The 18,727-nt window shown below is 32.9% G+C and overlaps 1 protein-coding gene across 4 annotated transcripts in view; it reads right to left on the bottom strand.

Moving 5' to 3' along the window:
* Cdh18 (cadherin 18) overlaps nucleotides 1-18,727 on the bottom strand; it is a 302,844-nt gene that overhangs the window by 50,072 nt on the left and 234,045 nt on the right. For all 4 annotated transcript variants that reach the window (XM_076856171.2, XM_076856174.2, XM_076856173.2 and 1 more), the window contains 2 exons: nucleotides 17,511-17,764; nucleotides 4,071-4,207 (listed from right to left, as the gene is read on the bottom strand). In XM_076856171.2, the coding sequence (XP_076712286.1) occupies nucleotides 4,071-4,207; nucleotides 17,511-17,764 (391 nt within the window). The remainder of the gene's footprint in view (nucleotides 1-4,070; nucleotides 4,208-17,510; nucleotides 17,765-18,727) is intronic.

An 18,727-nucleotide genomic window follows, 5' to 3' on the forward strand; every position in this document is an offset into this window, starting at 1 on the left:
GAAGGTGAGGGTCACAGGAGAAGGAACATAGGCCTCCTCTAGGTGGAAGTTACTGCCCCAGTTGGAAACCAGCATGGAAGTGGAACATGGAAGTGGAGCATTAACTAGTGCTTATTTATTTATTTATTTATTTATTTATTTATTTATTTATTTATATCAGGGAAGTAGATTTACCAACAAGAAAAATGAGCTTGAAATCAGATCTGTTCCAGAGCAACCAGAGAAGAGGTTATCCTGGTTGACATATGACTTCAGCATTGTAATACTTTAAGCCAGAGAACCCAGTTGAATCTACCTGGACTTCTTTCCTACAGAATTGTTGCCTTTTTCTGTTACACAACAAAAGAAAAGTCATGTAAGCTATCAAATGATTGTGCTGTAGGGTAGATAAAAGAGTATAAAATTATCTAAAATGGAATTGTTCTCAAGGTATTTATTTGGAAAGTACTGTTCCCCAAGATCGTGGCATGTGATGGTAATACGATGTATTTCCATCTAGCTCCCTAACCACAGCTTATTTATTGAATTTATATTATTGATAGTGTCGTCTTTACAATTGTGAAAATAAACTTACATCACAATATTAATTTCAAAAGTAAATAATAAAGTGTACCTGAGATACCTAAAATACCTGATTTATGCTTGGGCTTAAAGAGGGTCAGCTTTTCCAGATGAAAATACTGGAATTAACATGGCTTTAGAAAGTTGAATATTTAGGTTCATATATTTTGTGGGTCTCAATTTACTTACTGAAGTCACCTCTATCTCATAAAGATTAGTTAAAATCATATGTCTGTAAAGGTATCCATATAAGATAATAGTGCTGTTTAGCAACAGCAGGTAAAAATACAGTCCAGGAACGCATTTCTGTCTTTACCTATGGCAAAGCAGCTGAACAATCTCTCTGATCTAGAACTACAGGATGGAAGATGTCAGAGACAATGATGACATAATTAGCAGCTGCAATGCATCCAGCTCTACCTGAATGGTTGTGTGTTTTTCAATTTTACCACCCCTCAGTACCACGCAATACATGTGACACAGGAAAGTTTTTACTTTGCACAGGAGTGCTTTGCTCTCCTGCCCTCTTAAATACTGGCACATTCCCTCTTCTGCACAGAGGGTACACATTTCTCTTATTTGCACAAACCCCTAGGTAGACTGAAAATGTATTTGCAAACAGTAAGTACTAAAAACAATTCCAAAGAACACTCAACCTTTCAGAAACTATTACATTACAAAGATTTTTAAAAATCCAATTTGAAAAAGTGGCAACTAGATTTGTCAAAGTAAAATACACCAGAAAATACTTTGATAGCATGGCTGATGTTAAAGTTAAGGTTTATAAACAATTGTACAAGAGATTACCCACCAGTGTTAACAGGTAATTAGGCCAAACAATAAGTGCATGAATGTACACTTTTCTAAAGCAATCTCCCAACAGAACGATAAAAGTTTAACTAGTGCTTATTTTTTATATACTAGTTTATGATTATGATTAAATTATATTTTAGAAGTGTTCATTGATTTGTTCTCTAAGGCATTTTTTTGGCAATGATAAAATTCAGAAAATTACAATTTAGTATACTGTTTTACTTAGTAGATATGTAATAACTCAGTTCTCATAAGATGTTAGCAATATTTTTAAAAAGTTTCCTGAATATATAATTAGGATGTTACTTTAGTAAGAAACAGGCATTTCTTTTAGAAATGATATCAATATATTGTTTCATGCTACAGATAAATTAATGTATATTTTATAAATTTGTTTCCACTTGATGCAAATATTATTTGGGCTTAGGTAGTGAATGAGAATTAATCTGAAGTATGATTATTGATCTAATTACCACTGGAGTTTTTTTCTCTTCCCTGTAAGATATTTTCAATGTTTTCATCACTATTTCCTGGACATGTTTACCTATTCATTCCCTTTTTTTTTCAACTGATTTTAAATGAATCATTATGTAATAATCATTAATTGCCCTTGGGTCCCTAAGGACACAAAATTGCCCACCTAATATGGTTACGTTAGGTAAATATTATTTAAAGTGAAAACAAATGAACCCAATGAAAAGTAATTAGTAATGCCTATTGAAAAGTAATTAGTAAATGCTTGCTTTTAAAATTTTGTTAAAAAAAATCTAAATGGAAATCACTTGAGCTGATTTTGCAAGTGCAAAATGTTATATATATATATATATATATATATATATATATATATATATATATATATGAAAAGTGCAGGTAAAATGTAAAACATTGGAGAAGCCTAATTATTGATTTTTATGAAACAAAGGGCAATACAATAATTGAAAAACACAGCAAGGCTTACCTTTATACTAACAAGTGGCTATAATAAAAAGGACAGATAATAAAAAGTTTAGGTGATTCTATGAAGTTGGGATCACACTGTTTTGTGAAATGTACAAATGGTGTGGACACTTGAGGAAAGGCTGGCCATTCATCCAATATTTAAACTTCAAGTTATCGTAGGACAAAGCAATTCCACTCCTCACTATGTACCCAAGAGAAATGAAGACATGTCCACTTCAAATAATCTCACACTAGTGCTCATAGCACCATCAATCATATAATGTAAAAATTAAAAACAACACAAAATTCTATCACATAATGAATGAACAAATAAAGTATATTATATCCAAAGAAAGGAATCTTTTTTTGGTAATACAAAAGGATGAAGTTTTGATGACAGAGTACAACATGACAACATGGGTAAATACTGAAATTACTATGCTAAATGAAGTAAAACCAGCCATAAATTATCACATACATATTGTATAATTATTTCATAAAAATACCAATAATAGGCCAATCTATAGAAACTAATAGTTGATTAATGGCTTTGTGGGATTGGGGGAGTCTGAGCTGGATGGCTAAGGGGTGCAGAATATTGATTTGGAGAACCAAAAATTATTCTAAAATTTATTGTGGCAAAGAAAGTACACCTTTGTGATATACTGGAAGCTACTGAATTATAGCATTTGAAGAATGAATTTATATTATATGAATTATATCTAAATGAATCTGTGAAAAATATTTAATGTCCTATATCCTGAGTATGACATATTCCTAATCTCCAGCATACCTATGGTTCTGTCATGAAATCTCAGAAATATTTTTAAAGCTTTATATAATTTTTTTAGAGAGAGAGAAAATATTTTAATATTTATTTTTTAGTGTTTTTTTCGGTGTACACAACATCTATATTTTTACTTTTTATGTGGTTCTGAGGATCGAACCCAGCGTCCCGCGCATGCCAGGTGAGTGTGCTACCACTTGAGCCACATCCCCATCCCTGAAAGCTTTATATAATTTTTGTATACAATTTCAAATTGCAGGAATTTGGAATTTTTTTATTCCCTCATACATGAAAAAAATATATATTCTTATGATCATAAATTATTTTATAAGAGTTTAATTCTAATTTCATTGTAAAACAGTCATACCCAAAGTTTTCAATTTATTTATAATGATTAATATTTAAGCTTGTATTTTCCTAGACTTAGATGTTTATCACAATGCAATACCCTGGAAGAGGGAAGACACAATTGCCTTGTTAAGCTTTCTCTCAATGCTTTCCTTAAAGAGGTCTGAGAATTTTTATTGATATTCCATGAGTTATTCTTTTAAGTTAAGTACTATAAAAGCTAATTGGAGCTTATATTGGAGTTTCATATTGACAAAATTATTCAAGCGCTTTTATTAATTTTTCTTTTTTTTTCTGAAACTGCCACATATGAAGTATTTTTCCTCAATGGCTTAAGTAAGGCATAAATATAAGAGAAAAAAATTCTCACATTTGGCAGGAGAATCAAACACTTTCCACTCAAGGATAAGGGCTGTCTAGGAAAAAAGAAAAAGTAAAGGGTTTCCTCACCTCATCCAACACTAAGTAAACAAGTGTAACATATCCTGTATTTTTTGCTAGGTTCTCACAGCAAAAAAAAAAAAAAAAAAAAAAGATGGGAAACCCACTCTCAAGGAAAGCTCTGTATGATACTTGGTGTTCAAGTGACATCTTTCCCTATGATGCATAAAGAGCAGTTTACCATTTTCTGAAGCAGCAACTGTGATGTTGTACCATGGAGTTTCTTCTCTGTCAAGAACCTTCGATGTCTTAATTGTTCCAGTATTGGCATCAATGTTGAAAAATCTGTCATCTTCAGCCTTGTAATTGATGAAGTACCTGGAGGAAAAACAAAATGTAATCCTTCATTTTTCCTTGAAGCTATAATAGAGAGAAAACACACTGAAAAAGGGAGGTATTAAATCAAATACATTAAAAAATATAGCTGTATGTTTAATCTCCATATTTGGCTGAATGTTTACATAAAAACTTTATTTTATTATAGAACACACAATTACTTTATCTGTTAGTCTTTAAAACTTAGGCTATAATACCAGAAGTTATTTTCAAAAATATTTGCTAAATTCTATGAATAAGAGTAGATAATAGAAACACAGTGATTTATAAGAGAAAAAAATGCTTTTTGTAGTTCTGTAGTATGTTGGAAGAAAAAATACAAAGGTAAAAATTCTTGTTGCTATATGTACAAAGAATTTTAAGGTTGGAGCAGATGTCAGAGGGAATTTTTTCTTGGTATTTTATTATAGTTGAAATTTGGAGATGAATATAAAATGAAAAACAACACATCTATAGTTATTACAATAATATGTACAACACTTTGATTGAATCTTTATTTAATACAAGAAAAAACAATATTTCAGGGAGGAATTTGTGTACTGGGGCCACAGGTTGTCCCACTCCTATTTGTATAATCTTGCAGGATTTTCTCATCGAAGGTTTGGTCTTCAGCTTACTCTGGCAATAGAATGAATTGAGAGTGATGGTGTTCTGGTTTCCTGTTGTGCCCTGCCACTTTCATAAGAAAACTATGCCTGGGCTATTGTGCTCATCCCAGCAGTAGATAGAGTCATAAAGTGGTATTGTTGTAGGTCAACTTCTCCAGCCTAGAGCAGAGCACCCTAGAAAGTGTCAAGATGCAAGAATGAGTGCACCAGAGATTGGCAGAGATGGCAAGCAAAGGCTAGCACTGTTCATGGTAATTCACAAACACATCTATGATAGTTGTAATAGAAATTTTTATATCTCTGAGTCTGTTTTTTTATTCATTGACAGCTAATTAACATGCATAATAAAAATATAGTAAATAATTATTATTTATTCTAGAAAATTTCTAGACTGTTTCTAAAATTATTTAAGTACATAAATGGACTTTTCTCTCCTAAAACCTCTAATACCTCTTCCCTTTTCCTTAATCACAGCTTAAGTTTTATCTAGACAGAAAGTATAACAATGAAAGGATTTGTGGAAAGATTTAGAAAAAAAAGCATTAGAAATAGAGGGGAGAAAGTAAAAATATCAAAATTAAGTTAATAGTTCGACTTGATTGCAAAATTATAAATAAATACATACATACATACATACATACATACATACATACAAACACCAATGTATATCAATGCAAATATACAGAGCAAAAGATATGGATGCCCAGGTGTTAGGACAAGCAAGTCCTATAGCTTGTGGTAAAGAGTCTTTCTTTGTATAAGCAAAGAGAAGAAATGTTAAAAAGAAAGGAAAGACTGATTTATGTTTTTGAAAAAAATCACAGTGGCTACTTTCAACCTTGTATTGGGAAAATTAAAAACAAGAAAAATGTAATCATCTTGAATGAAGTGAGAAAAATAGAAATGGAAAGAAGTACCTTAAACATTGCTATGTATTAGAGACAGCCTGTAAAACACTTTTTGGAGTGGCATTAGTGAAGGGGAGAAGTTGCAGGTGTCTTGTTTGCATGTGTATGTTGGTGACTGAGTGCTTGTTTTACAATGCAAAATTAGATAGGCCTATTTACAAGGTAAACAAAATTGAATTAAGGTAAAGCAATTTTGGAGAAATTAATTGCTTTGATATGATATGACTATGATGCCAATTAGGTTAACACACGGAAAGAAAAACAGAGATCAAATAAGTGTATGGATTTCAAATGTGTTTTCTGAACAGGAAATATAAAGATGATACAAATTAGCATAGACTCTAGGTAATTGGAACAGTATGATACTATTTGGAAGAAAATTGTAAGGAGATAAGAAAATCCTGAGACCCTTTTGAGACCAAAGCAACCCAAATTCTGTGTAAGAAAAAGATTGCTGCAAAAGGAAAGGGGCATCCCAAAGAAGGAGGAAGGGACCCTAAGGGGACACTAGAGCCAGGAGAAACGAATGTTTCAAAGAAGGAGTGGACAGATGTGGTAAATTCTGTTAAGGAGCCAACTGAGGTTAGTAAGTGTTGATAGGATTTGACAACATAAATCTACTGCTTAACTTAAGAAGCACAAATCTCAATAAACTGTCAAAGAATTTGAGTTTTATTACAGCAGAGTTGAGAGTTTATTGAATGTGAACATGTAAAGCCCATGAGGCATGACAATTTACTTGAATCACTTTCCGAATGGAACTCACTAAAAAGGTGCACTGAGTTATCCACAAAGTAAGTTTGACAATCTGTTCTTTTCTAGAAAGAAACATGAAGAATTGACTATACTACTACAGGGAATGGTTATTTTGAGAGGAGACTATCTAAAATGTTCAAACTCATGAGAAGATGAAAATAATTGGGTTCCAAAGTAGAAATTTAGGAATTGCCCATTGAAAATAACATGCACTCTAATTCTATTTTATCATGAGAAAAATATAAAAGTTGTTTGAAAATCTAGAATAGGCGAGTATGGTAATGGAAATACTACAAAATTCATCATACTTTCTAAAACAGTATAAGCATATAAGTATAGCTTTAATAAAACTCTGTGCCTCTCACAGGTATAATGTGCCAATAGGGTCCACAGAAGCTACTGCTATGGAGTAAAATCTTCTAACAACATGTGGGCACACATGCATGAACATGGCAAAAGTTATTAACAGAAGCCAATAGGCTGAAACTACAAACCAAAGAACAACCGAAGAAATTTAGGCACATTTAGTAATAATGACACCTACTATGCGACAAAATTTATCACTTAAAATTTTGTAATGAAAACAAAATAACTGACCATTGTATATTTATTTTTTCAAACTATAAGTATATATTAATTGAAAAAGTTACCATGTAAAAATAATTTAAACAAGTAAAATAATAAGTATAAAGAAGACCTTATTCAGAGACTTTAAATCCAGATAAATCAGTGTAGTAGGAACCCTGCATGTCATTGGGCTTTCCCAGAGTATGAAGGCATGCTGCACTGAAGCCATTTTTATTTTCTTTGACTGGAGTTCACATCACAAAGAAACCTGACAGTTCTTCCACAGGGGCTTGATGCTAAGGATGAGGGCTGAATAGCTCCGGATATGTTATTTCATGTCACATGTAAAAGACAACACCCTTCAAAACATAATCAGTTAGCATTCTAGCTATTTATCAATTAAAGTTTGTTGCCATTAATCTATCTATAATGTCCATTTTTGGACATTGCTGTCATTTTTCGTTACTCTAAGAAAATGTTTCTATTTGAATATCAGAAAAACTAAAATTGAAACAAATTATTCGAACTTGTATTTTCCTCCAGACTATCAAACTCAGATTAAGTTTCTACTAATGCACTCCTATGAAATAGGGCAGAAGACACATTATTTGAGGAGCGTGATTACTTCAGGTTTATAAGTCTAGAAAAATGGGGATGTCTTTTATTTATAAGCTAAATGAAGAATCTGAAAATATATAGTGTTCTTTTCTTTTTTTTTTTCTGAGCAATTTTCTCAGAAATCTCACTCTGGGCTTCTAACATAAGCTCTAACATTAGTGGTTAAATACCTTTGGCTGTAATAATTTTTTATTTGGATTTTAGAAAACTAGAATCTATGTTTACCTAGTAGAAAATGTTAGGCGTCCTGCTGGGCATGTGTCCTCAGATTCATGTTATTTACCTCTTGTTTTGTATGTGATCTAGCTCTCTTGGGAAATCAACAACACAAGGGCTAGATATCAGAGGGTGTTTGAACTACAGAGTCTAACTCAAGCAGGTACAATTGAATTCTGACTGAAGTAGCACTGTACTGTTCTGCTTAACTACCCTTGAATTCATGCCCAGCCATGGAAATAAACATTCAGAAATCAGCTGAATGAAAATGTGAGAGAAAAGGAACTCTTTAAAACTATTATGATCATCAAATGTAGAATTAGTTAATGCTCATGATTTAGAATTAAGAAATGTCATAAAACCATAAAATTGTATAGTAAACAAATCATTTAAATATTTTAATAGTTTAACTTTCATAATAAATTCATTTGTTTTATAAACTCTCATGTGGAAGCCATCTGTGAAATACATAAAGACCTTCTCTAGGCAGGGAAGCCAGGGATGAATAGGCCTGGCAGTGGAAACTTCCTGTGGTTCTCCTTTGTTTACAGATCATCCAATGCATATGACCTTCCCCTCCTCTCTGCTAGAAAGGTTCCTCATAGTAGCACCAGAAATGGGCATAACCTGTAAGGGAACTAAACAGCCGACCTTTAACACTATAGAATCTCTTTGATGTCTCCCAATATAAATAAAGCAGGCGTGGGCTCCATTTTGTCAGAAGCTCAATCTGTCTGCTCAGCTTGCCTGTCCTACCTCCGCTTTTGAAATTACTTTCTGTGTTCTGTTTTTTTTTTTTTTTTCCCCTAGATTTTAGTTCTCAGTCAGCCCATTACACTGAGGGGAACCAGATTCCCATTACCCATGCAGGATGTGGTGTGGGTGGGACTCTCATAAACACATCTTAAAATCTTCTGAAACTACATTTTAATATTTAGAATTTTTTTTCAAATAACAATATTAATTTAATATTCTCAGTGCTTTCTAGCTAATGTAAAACCATGTAAACAGTTACTTAAATGACATAGAACCTCTTTGGGATTAATGATATAAAAATGTGTGATAGAAGATTTAAGTTTGTTTTTTTAATTTTAGTTTATAGCTATCAAAATAGATAGTAACACATTGAAGCTAGAAGCAATCTAACCAGATAAGACATTAAAAGATATGCTATTTTGTTGAGAAAGTTCTTAAATTGTAAGTACTTATTGTTTAGATCCACTACCGTGGTATACACAGTGGGATCTGGAAGAATGAATAAGACCCTCCCTACAACAAGCATGAACCAGTCTTTTCTAATAAATCTGTAACCGAAATTTATTTTTAAATTTCCAGCTCAATGTACACATTTTCATTGGAAACTGAATGAAATTGTCGTTTTCTTCTATGTGAGTCATTCACCAGTAACCACAGAGATATTCTGGTTAGCTTCCTTTTTGAATGAATAAAGCAATCAATCAACAAATGTAATGGAGAGTGTGTTCATATTAATCTGAAAGTAATTGAGGCATTCTGTAGTAATGTTTCAATTCCTTTGTAAATATTTTGGTAGAAATAATCAGGCCAATAAATCGTCATGTCTTACATGTCTAGATAACTATGTTTTCACATACACAACATATTTATAGATTCTTAATATTATCCTTTAAATGGATTTCTAATACATTTGTAATAGTTTTTATTAATTCAGGAAATGACTTTTCCCCCCCTCTCTAGTGTATACTGAAAATATTTTTAATTTATTGAAAAATATCTAAATATTGAAAAAAATAAAAAATAAATTTATAATTTCTATAGTGTGTCATAGCATTCATAGTTTTGTTAAAAAATAAATTAAGTGAAATATGATTATCAATGGTTAAAACACATCTTTTAGACTCCAGGTTGAATCTGAGGAAAAAAATCCCATTCATAGAATATTTACATGTGTCCAGAGAGACACTGTGAGAGAGAAACCTTGGGATGAATTCAAGCAAGAGCTAAGGTACTATGATGATTGTGATAGAGTACTATCACCCTTTCAACACTATATATTCATTTCATCCTATGTGAAATAAACATTAAAGTAGTATTTACCTTATGTGCCACTTCAGAAGTTTCTCAGTCCATGATGAATGAGATATTCCTTATGAGGGACTGGTAAACTAGCTATGTACTGAATAAGTGCTACTAATTTAGTGTCAGCTCAAATTTACCCAGCAGTCGTTAAGATGCCTTTAATTGGAAAAGTCTCATATGCCAAAATTATGGTTAGATATAAATTGTCCCCCAAAAGTTCAGGCATGAAACAATGCAAGAAAGCTTAGAGGTAAAATGATTGGGTTATGGGATCCTTAATATAATCAGTGCATTAATTTCCTGTTAGGGATTAACTGGGTGGTAACTGTACATAAAAAGGGGTGTTCCTGTAGGAGGTGGGTCATTGGGGAGAAATTTTGCTGTGTGTATATATACATATGTGTATGTGTATGTGTGTGTGTATACGTGTGTGTGTATACCTGTGTGTGTGTGTATTGTTTATTTTTATGTGGTGCTGAGGATTGAACCCAGAGCCTCACACATACTAGCCAGGTGCTCCACCACTGAGCCACAACCCCAGCCCCTGCCATGTATATTTTGTCCCTGAAGAGTGGAGCTTTCTCTGTCTGCTTCCTAATGTGATGTCCTGAGCTGCTTACCACAGTCACACCCTTCCATCCTAAGTTTCAGCCTCACCTAAAGCCTCAGGGAATAGATTTGGTCATCTAAGGACCTTTAAAACTGTGAGCCCTAAATAAACTTTTCCTCCTTTAATCATTGTCCTGCCTTTGGGTCACAGCAGTGAAAAAGCTGACTCAAACAGCCAATCTTTATAATTTCTCACCAGCAGATAAATTGGCATGTTTACACATCACTGCATAGTAGACCTTTTTGGAGAGTTGTCACTCTGACCTATAAATACTGGTTAAAAATTTTTACACTCACCAGTGCTCTCTGTTATCACATATGGACAAAATTTCAAATTTCTAGCAAATACATTTCAAAGTATTTTCTAGAAAATACATTATGACAAAATATAATGAAAAATTATTATTCAAATTAATACTTCACCAGTCCAACAAATAGGTAGACAAGCTAAGAGTATAATAAACAATCAATATCAATAATGATTACCTTTATGCAAATATTTTCTTCAACAGAAGCGACTTTAAACAAATTGCTCAGTTCATTAATAGGCACTCAATTTTCCTTTGATTATGTAAGCATAGACTAAAGATAATTAATCCATTGGAAAAGTTATTTTTCACTTCAGTAACAAAATTTCAGTCTTTGGAGGCACTTATTATGTCCATTACATTCTGTCTACTTCACCTTAAGAAATTAATTTAAAGCTCATGTAATGAAAATCTATTTCTGCAGTGATTTGGAAACATGGATGGCCTAAAGTATAGAAGATCTCTTTCAGTTGTCTCATTTTAATATTTGCATGTAAAACACTTAAATGGTGAAAAAAATTTCTTTGAGATTTTACTCCCCAACTAGCTGTTTTACAAGTTTTGTCAACTATAATTAATGGTTGGCATAAAGTTGAATTGATATATACCCTGTGGGATATCATGGCAGCATGGCTTCTTCAAAAAGTCACACTCTTGAAATATGACTCAGATTAATTTCTTTAAAAAATTGTTTTATTTCTTTTACTATATTTGCTTATGCAATTTATTTCACAAGATATGCACCCAGAAAATAATCTTTCTAAAAACGAGCAAACAAAAAAATTTGCTTGTCACATGAATTTGTATTGTGTTTAACTGCTTAGTAAAACATGCAGGATATCATTAATAATCTATCATCTATAAATAAGTTTGGTCTATCAAAAATAATATTCTGTATTAGATGGTATTTTAAAATTGACTTTTTTTGGATGCATCTGATAGTTGCTTCATATTTTATTTTAAATTCAAAATCTCAATTTTTTCTCTTCAATTTTGTTACATGACCTTCCATTATTTTGAAATCTCTTAAATTTTGCTGTAATAATATCCAAAATTAATATGGCATTGCTAATTCCTCTCTCATCATAAATTATGTGCTCATTTTCAGGAGTGCATAAAAAAAGTATCCATGTCCAAGATGATTCATTGAACACACTGGAGTCGTTTGTCTACAAAGACTACATTACATATGTAAATGAGCAAACTTATTCTCTGCAATTATTTTTTAAAACACTGTAGGTTAGAAAGATGTTTTTAATACAGCTGATATTTCAAAATATAATCACAGTTTTATATTCTTATGTGTGCATGCAAATTGTATTATCATAAGTTTTTGAAACAATTAGGCAACAAATTTAATATTTTTTTTCTGTTGTTTTAAAGTTATTACATAAAGAAGACATTCAAATTCTTATCAATAAGTAAATATATAGGTTGATTTTGATAATAAATTAGAACAGAAGGAGGGAAAGATGAGGGAATGTACTGACTCAAATAAACTGAGCTACTCCATCTATTTATTACGTGGGAAATGCAACAGGGGAATTCAAGAACTTTCTTTTTCTGTTATAAGTTAAGTGGTAGTTTACAATACAGAAAAACTCTAAGCTTAAGAAGTGGTATAGGCTGGGTACAAGGCATACACCTGTAATCCTAGTGGCTTGGGAGGCTGAGGCAGGAGGATTGAGAGTTCAAAGCCAGACTCAGCAAAAGCAAGGTGCTAAGCAACTCAGTGAGACCCTGTCTCTAAATAAAATACAAAATAGGGCTGCTGCGTATGTGGCTCAGTGGTTGAATGCCCCAGAGTTCAATCCCAGGCACCACCACCCTCCAAAAATAAAGAAGAGCTCTATATTGGTGTTTCAGGAGTTAAAAAGCAACTTGACTGTCTTTACCATTTCCTCTTACCAGTGTATGAAATTAACCCCTTTGATCATTGTCCCTCTCTTCTCTGAGATCATCCACTCTCTCCCGTGAGAGTGTTTCCCCTTCTCCTTTTCTATCCGTTCTAATAAACTTGTCTGTTACTCTGAGGGATAAGTTGAAAATTTTTCTGACTTCACTGCCAGAATCAGAGGGGCCTTCCTGCTTCCTCAGTTTCCCAGAAGGCCTAGCCTTGTAAAAGTATTATGCTGGCAATTTAAGTGCAGCCATTTAAACTCAAGATTTCTTCAGTCCATGTAAACAACCAGTCTAAAATTTTATGTATTTTTCCTTTCTTTTTTAACAAAAAGTGATGATTCTATTGCTACAAATTGAACATCTTATTTTGAGTAGAAAAAGATAAAGCATAGGACATTTGAGGCTCCAAGGATTCTAGTGCCTCACTAATAGGTTAGAAAATTGAAAAACAAAAGACTACAGTCAGGAAGATTTTCACAAATGCATGTAAGACTCAAACTCCCTTTCATTTCCAATTCTGCAAACTTGAAGCTAATTGCATTTCGGGGCACACTGCAAGGTACATCTTCTCAATGTGCTTTTCCTTAATTAGTACAAACATTTGGTCCCTGAGAAAGGTGGAAATATGAGGCTTGCTTGTGTGTTCGTTATTGTGTTCTGTTTTTTATTCACTGTTTGCACCTAGAGGCCCATGTGAATGACACATTTTTATTAAAATAAAGAATAAATATTATGTAAATTATGCCCCCAAACAGCAGCTAAGGAGTCCCTAATTATTTTACAGGGCCGAAGCAGGATTCATTTTAGTTGTCTAACCAAAACAAAGCAAAGAGAATAATGCATATGCTGGGAGATTTGTGCTTTGCTTTATTAGCATTTAGAGACAATATCAGTCATCTTTGCACCCCAATAAGTTGGAGAATATATGTGCCATAGCAAGTATTCAATTAAATATTCTCAATAATATGGGGGCAATTACTGAAGCAATTAATCATAACTTGGGGAAATAAATTATCCATAGAAATAGCTCACTTAACTTTGAAACATACATATTGAAACATTCATATGATTATGTCTATTTTAAATTATGCATTTGAATAAATATCTTTACAAAATTTCTTTGTAAACTTTTTAAAATGAATATATAATACTGCTGCTTTACTAATCTACCACAAAATTTGCCTTATTCTATAGCAGAGTTCCTCTACTTGAGAACTATTGGTATTTGGGACCAGATAATTTCTGTGATAGTAGTTGTCCCATGAATTGTGGAATGTTATCTTGATCCCTGGTTCTCTCTTACTAGAGATGTCAGTAGTTCTGTCCCTGCTGTGGACTGGATGCTTGGGCCACCCCTACCCCTACCCCCTTGCACATTTAATTGACCTGACAGGGTCCTCAAGGAGGCATTAGATCTTAAGAATGGAGATCTCAAGAATGGTATTAGCATTCTAATAAGGGAGCTTGTTAGGATATGAGATTTTTTTGATTTGCAGATTTTCAGATTTCTTTTCTTTAAATGCCTCACCAACATGTAAGGGTACCAGGAGTTGACTACTTGCAATACAGAGGATCTTCCCCAAAACCCAGTTACTCTGCCACCCTTATTTCAGGGTGCAACTGTGAGATAAAAGCTTCTGTTTTTTAGAAGCACCCAGTTTATGATAATGTGTTGTGGCAGCCAGACTGGCTAAATCAAAAAATCATCACCAGAAATTGACTATGAAATTCCCTGTAGCTCTCATGAATGGATTTAGGGCTTTCCAAGAAAAAACTAGGAGATACTTTGCTTCTTTCTCTGCTCCTTGCCACCTGAAGACACAGCATCTACAAACCTGGAAGCAGGCCTTCTCCAAACCCTAGATTTTGGTCTTTGACCTTTCAGCATCCAGAACTGTGAAAATGAATATTTTTTCACACTCCACAGTGCAGGGCAGATAGTGATAGCCAAAGGACCATGACATTCTTAAGAAAGCCTCCAGACAATTCCCACTGTCCCTTGGAGAAGGGTGGGTATTTCATCTCCAGTTCTGTGTGAAATAAGGTGTTTTCATATGTGTTAGGACAGCTGATGAAAGGAGTTTGCTCTTGTTCTCAATTTTGTCTCATTTGGTCTATATTGCTTCAAAGATAATTCATCTTTCATTTCAACTTCTAAGTTTATTAGTATTTATCTTGAAATGGAAATGTTTTATTTATATATTTTTTGGTTACAAATATTGAAGCTCCCCTATTTTATTTTCTTCCCTAATTGGCACTGCTGCTAAGATAAATCTCAAAGACCTACCAGCAAAAAACCCTCCTCAAAATCCTTGCCTAGCCTCACATCCAAACCTCATAATTCACCATATCCACGGTAGTCCACACTCCTCATATAGACCACCATCTGCGATTCTTTCTCCAACCTTTACTTCTCAGACCTAGATTACGAGCCTCACTTCAATATTTTTGAACTTATTCTCTCAAAAATATTTGGGATACACTGCCTATAATACCTCTATGAGACCACTGTAAGCCTCATTGCAATATGACATCATGTTTATGAGCCAAATTGTTTATGCAACAATGACCAGAGATTTGGCCAAGTGTTATTCTGTACAATTCTGTGAAGGTCTTTTTGGATGGGACAAATATTTAATTTAAATCAGTGGAGTCTGATTAAAGCATATGTGGATGTACCCCACACAATCAGGTGAAAGCCTATAGAATGAAGACTAAGTTTTCCCAAGCAAAAAGTATTCTGCTCACAGATAGCCTTTAGACTGAAACTGAAACTGAGTCTCCAGATTGCTGGCCTATTCTGCAGATTATGAACTTGTACCTGTACAATTATATAAAATAATTCCTTAAATTATGTGTCTCCCTCTTTCTTATTCACCTCCCCATGAATATTTGTTCTCCTTCTTAAAAAAAAACTGATTAAAATATATACTTAACATTTTCTAAGCTTCTGTCTTATCTGGAGTTCAAACTAGTAGTGTTGTTGTTGTTGTTGTTGTTGGTGGTGGTGGTGGTTGTGTGTGTATAGGTGTAATTTCTTATCATAAGGATCCTTGTAATATTGGTACTAATGATGGGTAGTTGACTATCACTTTACAAATGGGAAAAAACTTCTACTCTTTAATTATCAATTATAGAAAGCATCATTTGTGTGAATATTTAAATTTCAAATGAAATCTGACCAATTTTTATCAGATATTTTCAAATTAAGATAACATAATAGAATATCTTATTTTCCAAAACATTGGATGTATATAGCAAAGGATGTCTCACCTGCACACATACTTTAAAGTGCTACCTTTCAGTATATTTTAATGAGTTATACCTATAGTTAAGAGTAAAATATGGTAATTTATAGAATGATGAAGCATAATGAAATTTCCTCTAGTCGATCAGTGGACATAGTGATTTCTATCTATTCCTTTAGAGTGATTAATTTCTATAATTGATCTTGAAAATATTATTTTGAATATCTTGCTACTCTGCTTCTTTAAGCAATGTCTAGCTTTTGCTCTTAGCAAGACAGGATACTGTCATTGCACTTGGACATGGAACATGATTACTAAATCTATACATTTGTTCACGGAGAATTGTTTCTCTTAATTCATTTGTGCTATGCACTTAAAAATACTGAAATAATAACACATATAGAAAATAAAATTGAGAGCATCCACAAATATTGTATAAGGTATATTTATTGGCTTTTATTAAAATGGATGAAAACTAATGAGGGTGAAAGTAAGAGTTTATGGGACAAATCAGACAGACCTGTTTAAGGATTTCAACTAACAAAGGCTTGAGGCTCTCTAAGTATATAAATATACACTATATACAATTTTTTAAAAAATTTTGTCATGAGAGAAAAAGAATTCCTTTCTGATTATATAAGAAAGTCTTAATAATCTCTATTGCATGGTATATTGATAATAAAATATTATTTAGTAATTAGTTATATACTCATCACTGTGCCAGTACATGTGCTAAGTCCTTCATTTCCATAAAATTCAACTCTATCAACATATTTATGTGCATTATTTTTCCATATTTAAATACTAGAATTTTGAGAATCAGCAGGATTGAACAGATCTTGCTCAACTGTCAGTAGAGCTGCCAGAATTCCCATACGAGTCTTCTCAGGGATGTCTAGGTTTGTGTCCAGACTCACCTGGGCACCTTAACTCACCTTAACTCAGTTGTGTGACTGCCAGTTGTGGAATGCTTTACTTGGTGCTTTGTGAATATAGATTCATGAATCTGCACAATAATCTTGAGGGGTAGGTATTATATTCCTCTTGTAGATAAGGACAGATCACTAGATAATGCCACAGAGCTCTTGTGACCAGAGGGACCAGTAGTCAAGTTGAGATAAATGTTATTCCTATATTTTATTTTCCCACTCTATCCATACTTCCTTCCCCTAGGATACCAAAGATTCTCTAGTTTGAGTTATTTCTACAATATTTTTTCAATCAATTATGCACATATTTATTCAGTCAAGTGGAAGTAATCTGGGTGGTCAGTAGCACATGCATGGAGATAGCTACATATATTCTTAATTGTACAAAAACACATCTGCTATGTTCCTCAGTTAAAGAACCAACAAATATTCTAATTTAATTCTGAATAAAAAGTCAACTTGGTAATAAAATATGTAAATATTATATAATTCATATTTAAATTCACTTGAGAGGAAACAAATATCTTTATATATTAGAAGTATTGAATCACAGCATACCTTACTAAACTGTTAGCACTGTCAGGATCTTGTGCTAAAACTGTGCCAACGATGGTCCCGATCTTCGCATTTTCATAGACTTCCATGACATAAGAAGGCATGGAAAATAGTGGTGGTTCGTCTACATCTCCAACGATGATCTTCAGCATGGTTGCGTCTTTAAAAGGACCCAGGTGGGAAAAGCGAAAATCCAGGTGTGTATTGGCTCCTTCTATGTTGAGGGTGTAGGACTTCTTTTTCTCATAGTTCAGTGGCTGTGAAGAATAAATAGGATTTCCAACATCATGATATTTATATTTTTCAAACAAGCACTATTTTTATGTTTTTGAGAAAAATAGAATGAACTTAAATATTTCTATTATGTTCAAAAACAAACTATAAATTTAGGAACAACATCTAGATCAGTCATCAGGGAAACTCATTATTGGACACAGTGGTACACACCTGTAATATCACTAGCTCTGGAGGCTGAGAGAGGAAGATTTTGAGTTCAAAACCAGCCTCAACAACTTAGAGAAGCCATAAGCAACTTATTGAGACCCTGTCTCAATAAATAAAATATAAAAGGGTTGGGGATGTGGTTCAGTGGTTAACCCCTCTGGGTTCAATCCCCAGTAACATCAACAACAACAAGAAATCATACAGACTCAAAGTTTGAATCAATGGTAAATTTACGTGTTGCATATATATCTAAATATATTCTTAAATTTGGTAATTCCCATTAGGAATTCAAAAGCAGATTTTCCTATAGAAAAACAAGTATTGCTTTCTGGGAACTCTTGTTAGTAGACCCTCTGGCAACATTTTTTTTTTCCTCTTCTTCAGCCTATGCTGTTAATCTTTAAAAATCCTGCTATTAATTTCTTCAAATTAAAAAAAAATTAGGTATTTTCTCTATTTAAGCAACTTTTCTCATATCACAGACTTTTTAAAAAATTATATACTTATTTTTAATGGAAATATAACAATTGCACCTATTTATAGGGCAAAGTAATAATATTTGGACACATGTATAAATTGTGAAATTTTTACCTGAAGATGTTTAGCCATTCTATCATTTCAAATTGTAATTGTTTCTTTGTAATGAAAACATTCAATATCTTCTTTTTAATTTTGATTTGTATGGTACGATATTATAACTATAATCACACTATTGTGTAATGGTACCTCAGAATCATTCCTTCTCTCTATCTCTTTGTATATGTTAACCAGCACCC

Source organism: Callospermophilus lateralis, chromosome 5 (assembly GCF_048772815.1).
Source record: "Callospermophilus lateralis isolate mCalLat2 chromosome 5, mCalLat2.hap1, whole genome shotgun sequence".
NCBI classification, from domain to species: Eukaryota; Metazoa; Chordata; class Mammalia; order Rodentia; family Sciuridae; genus Callospermophilus; species Callospermophilus lateralis.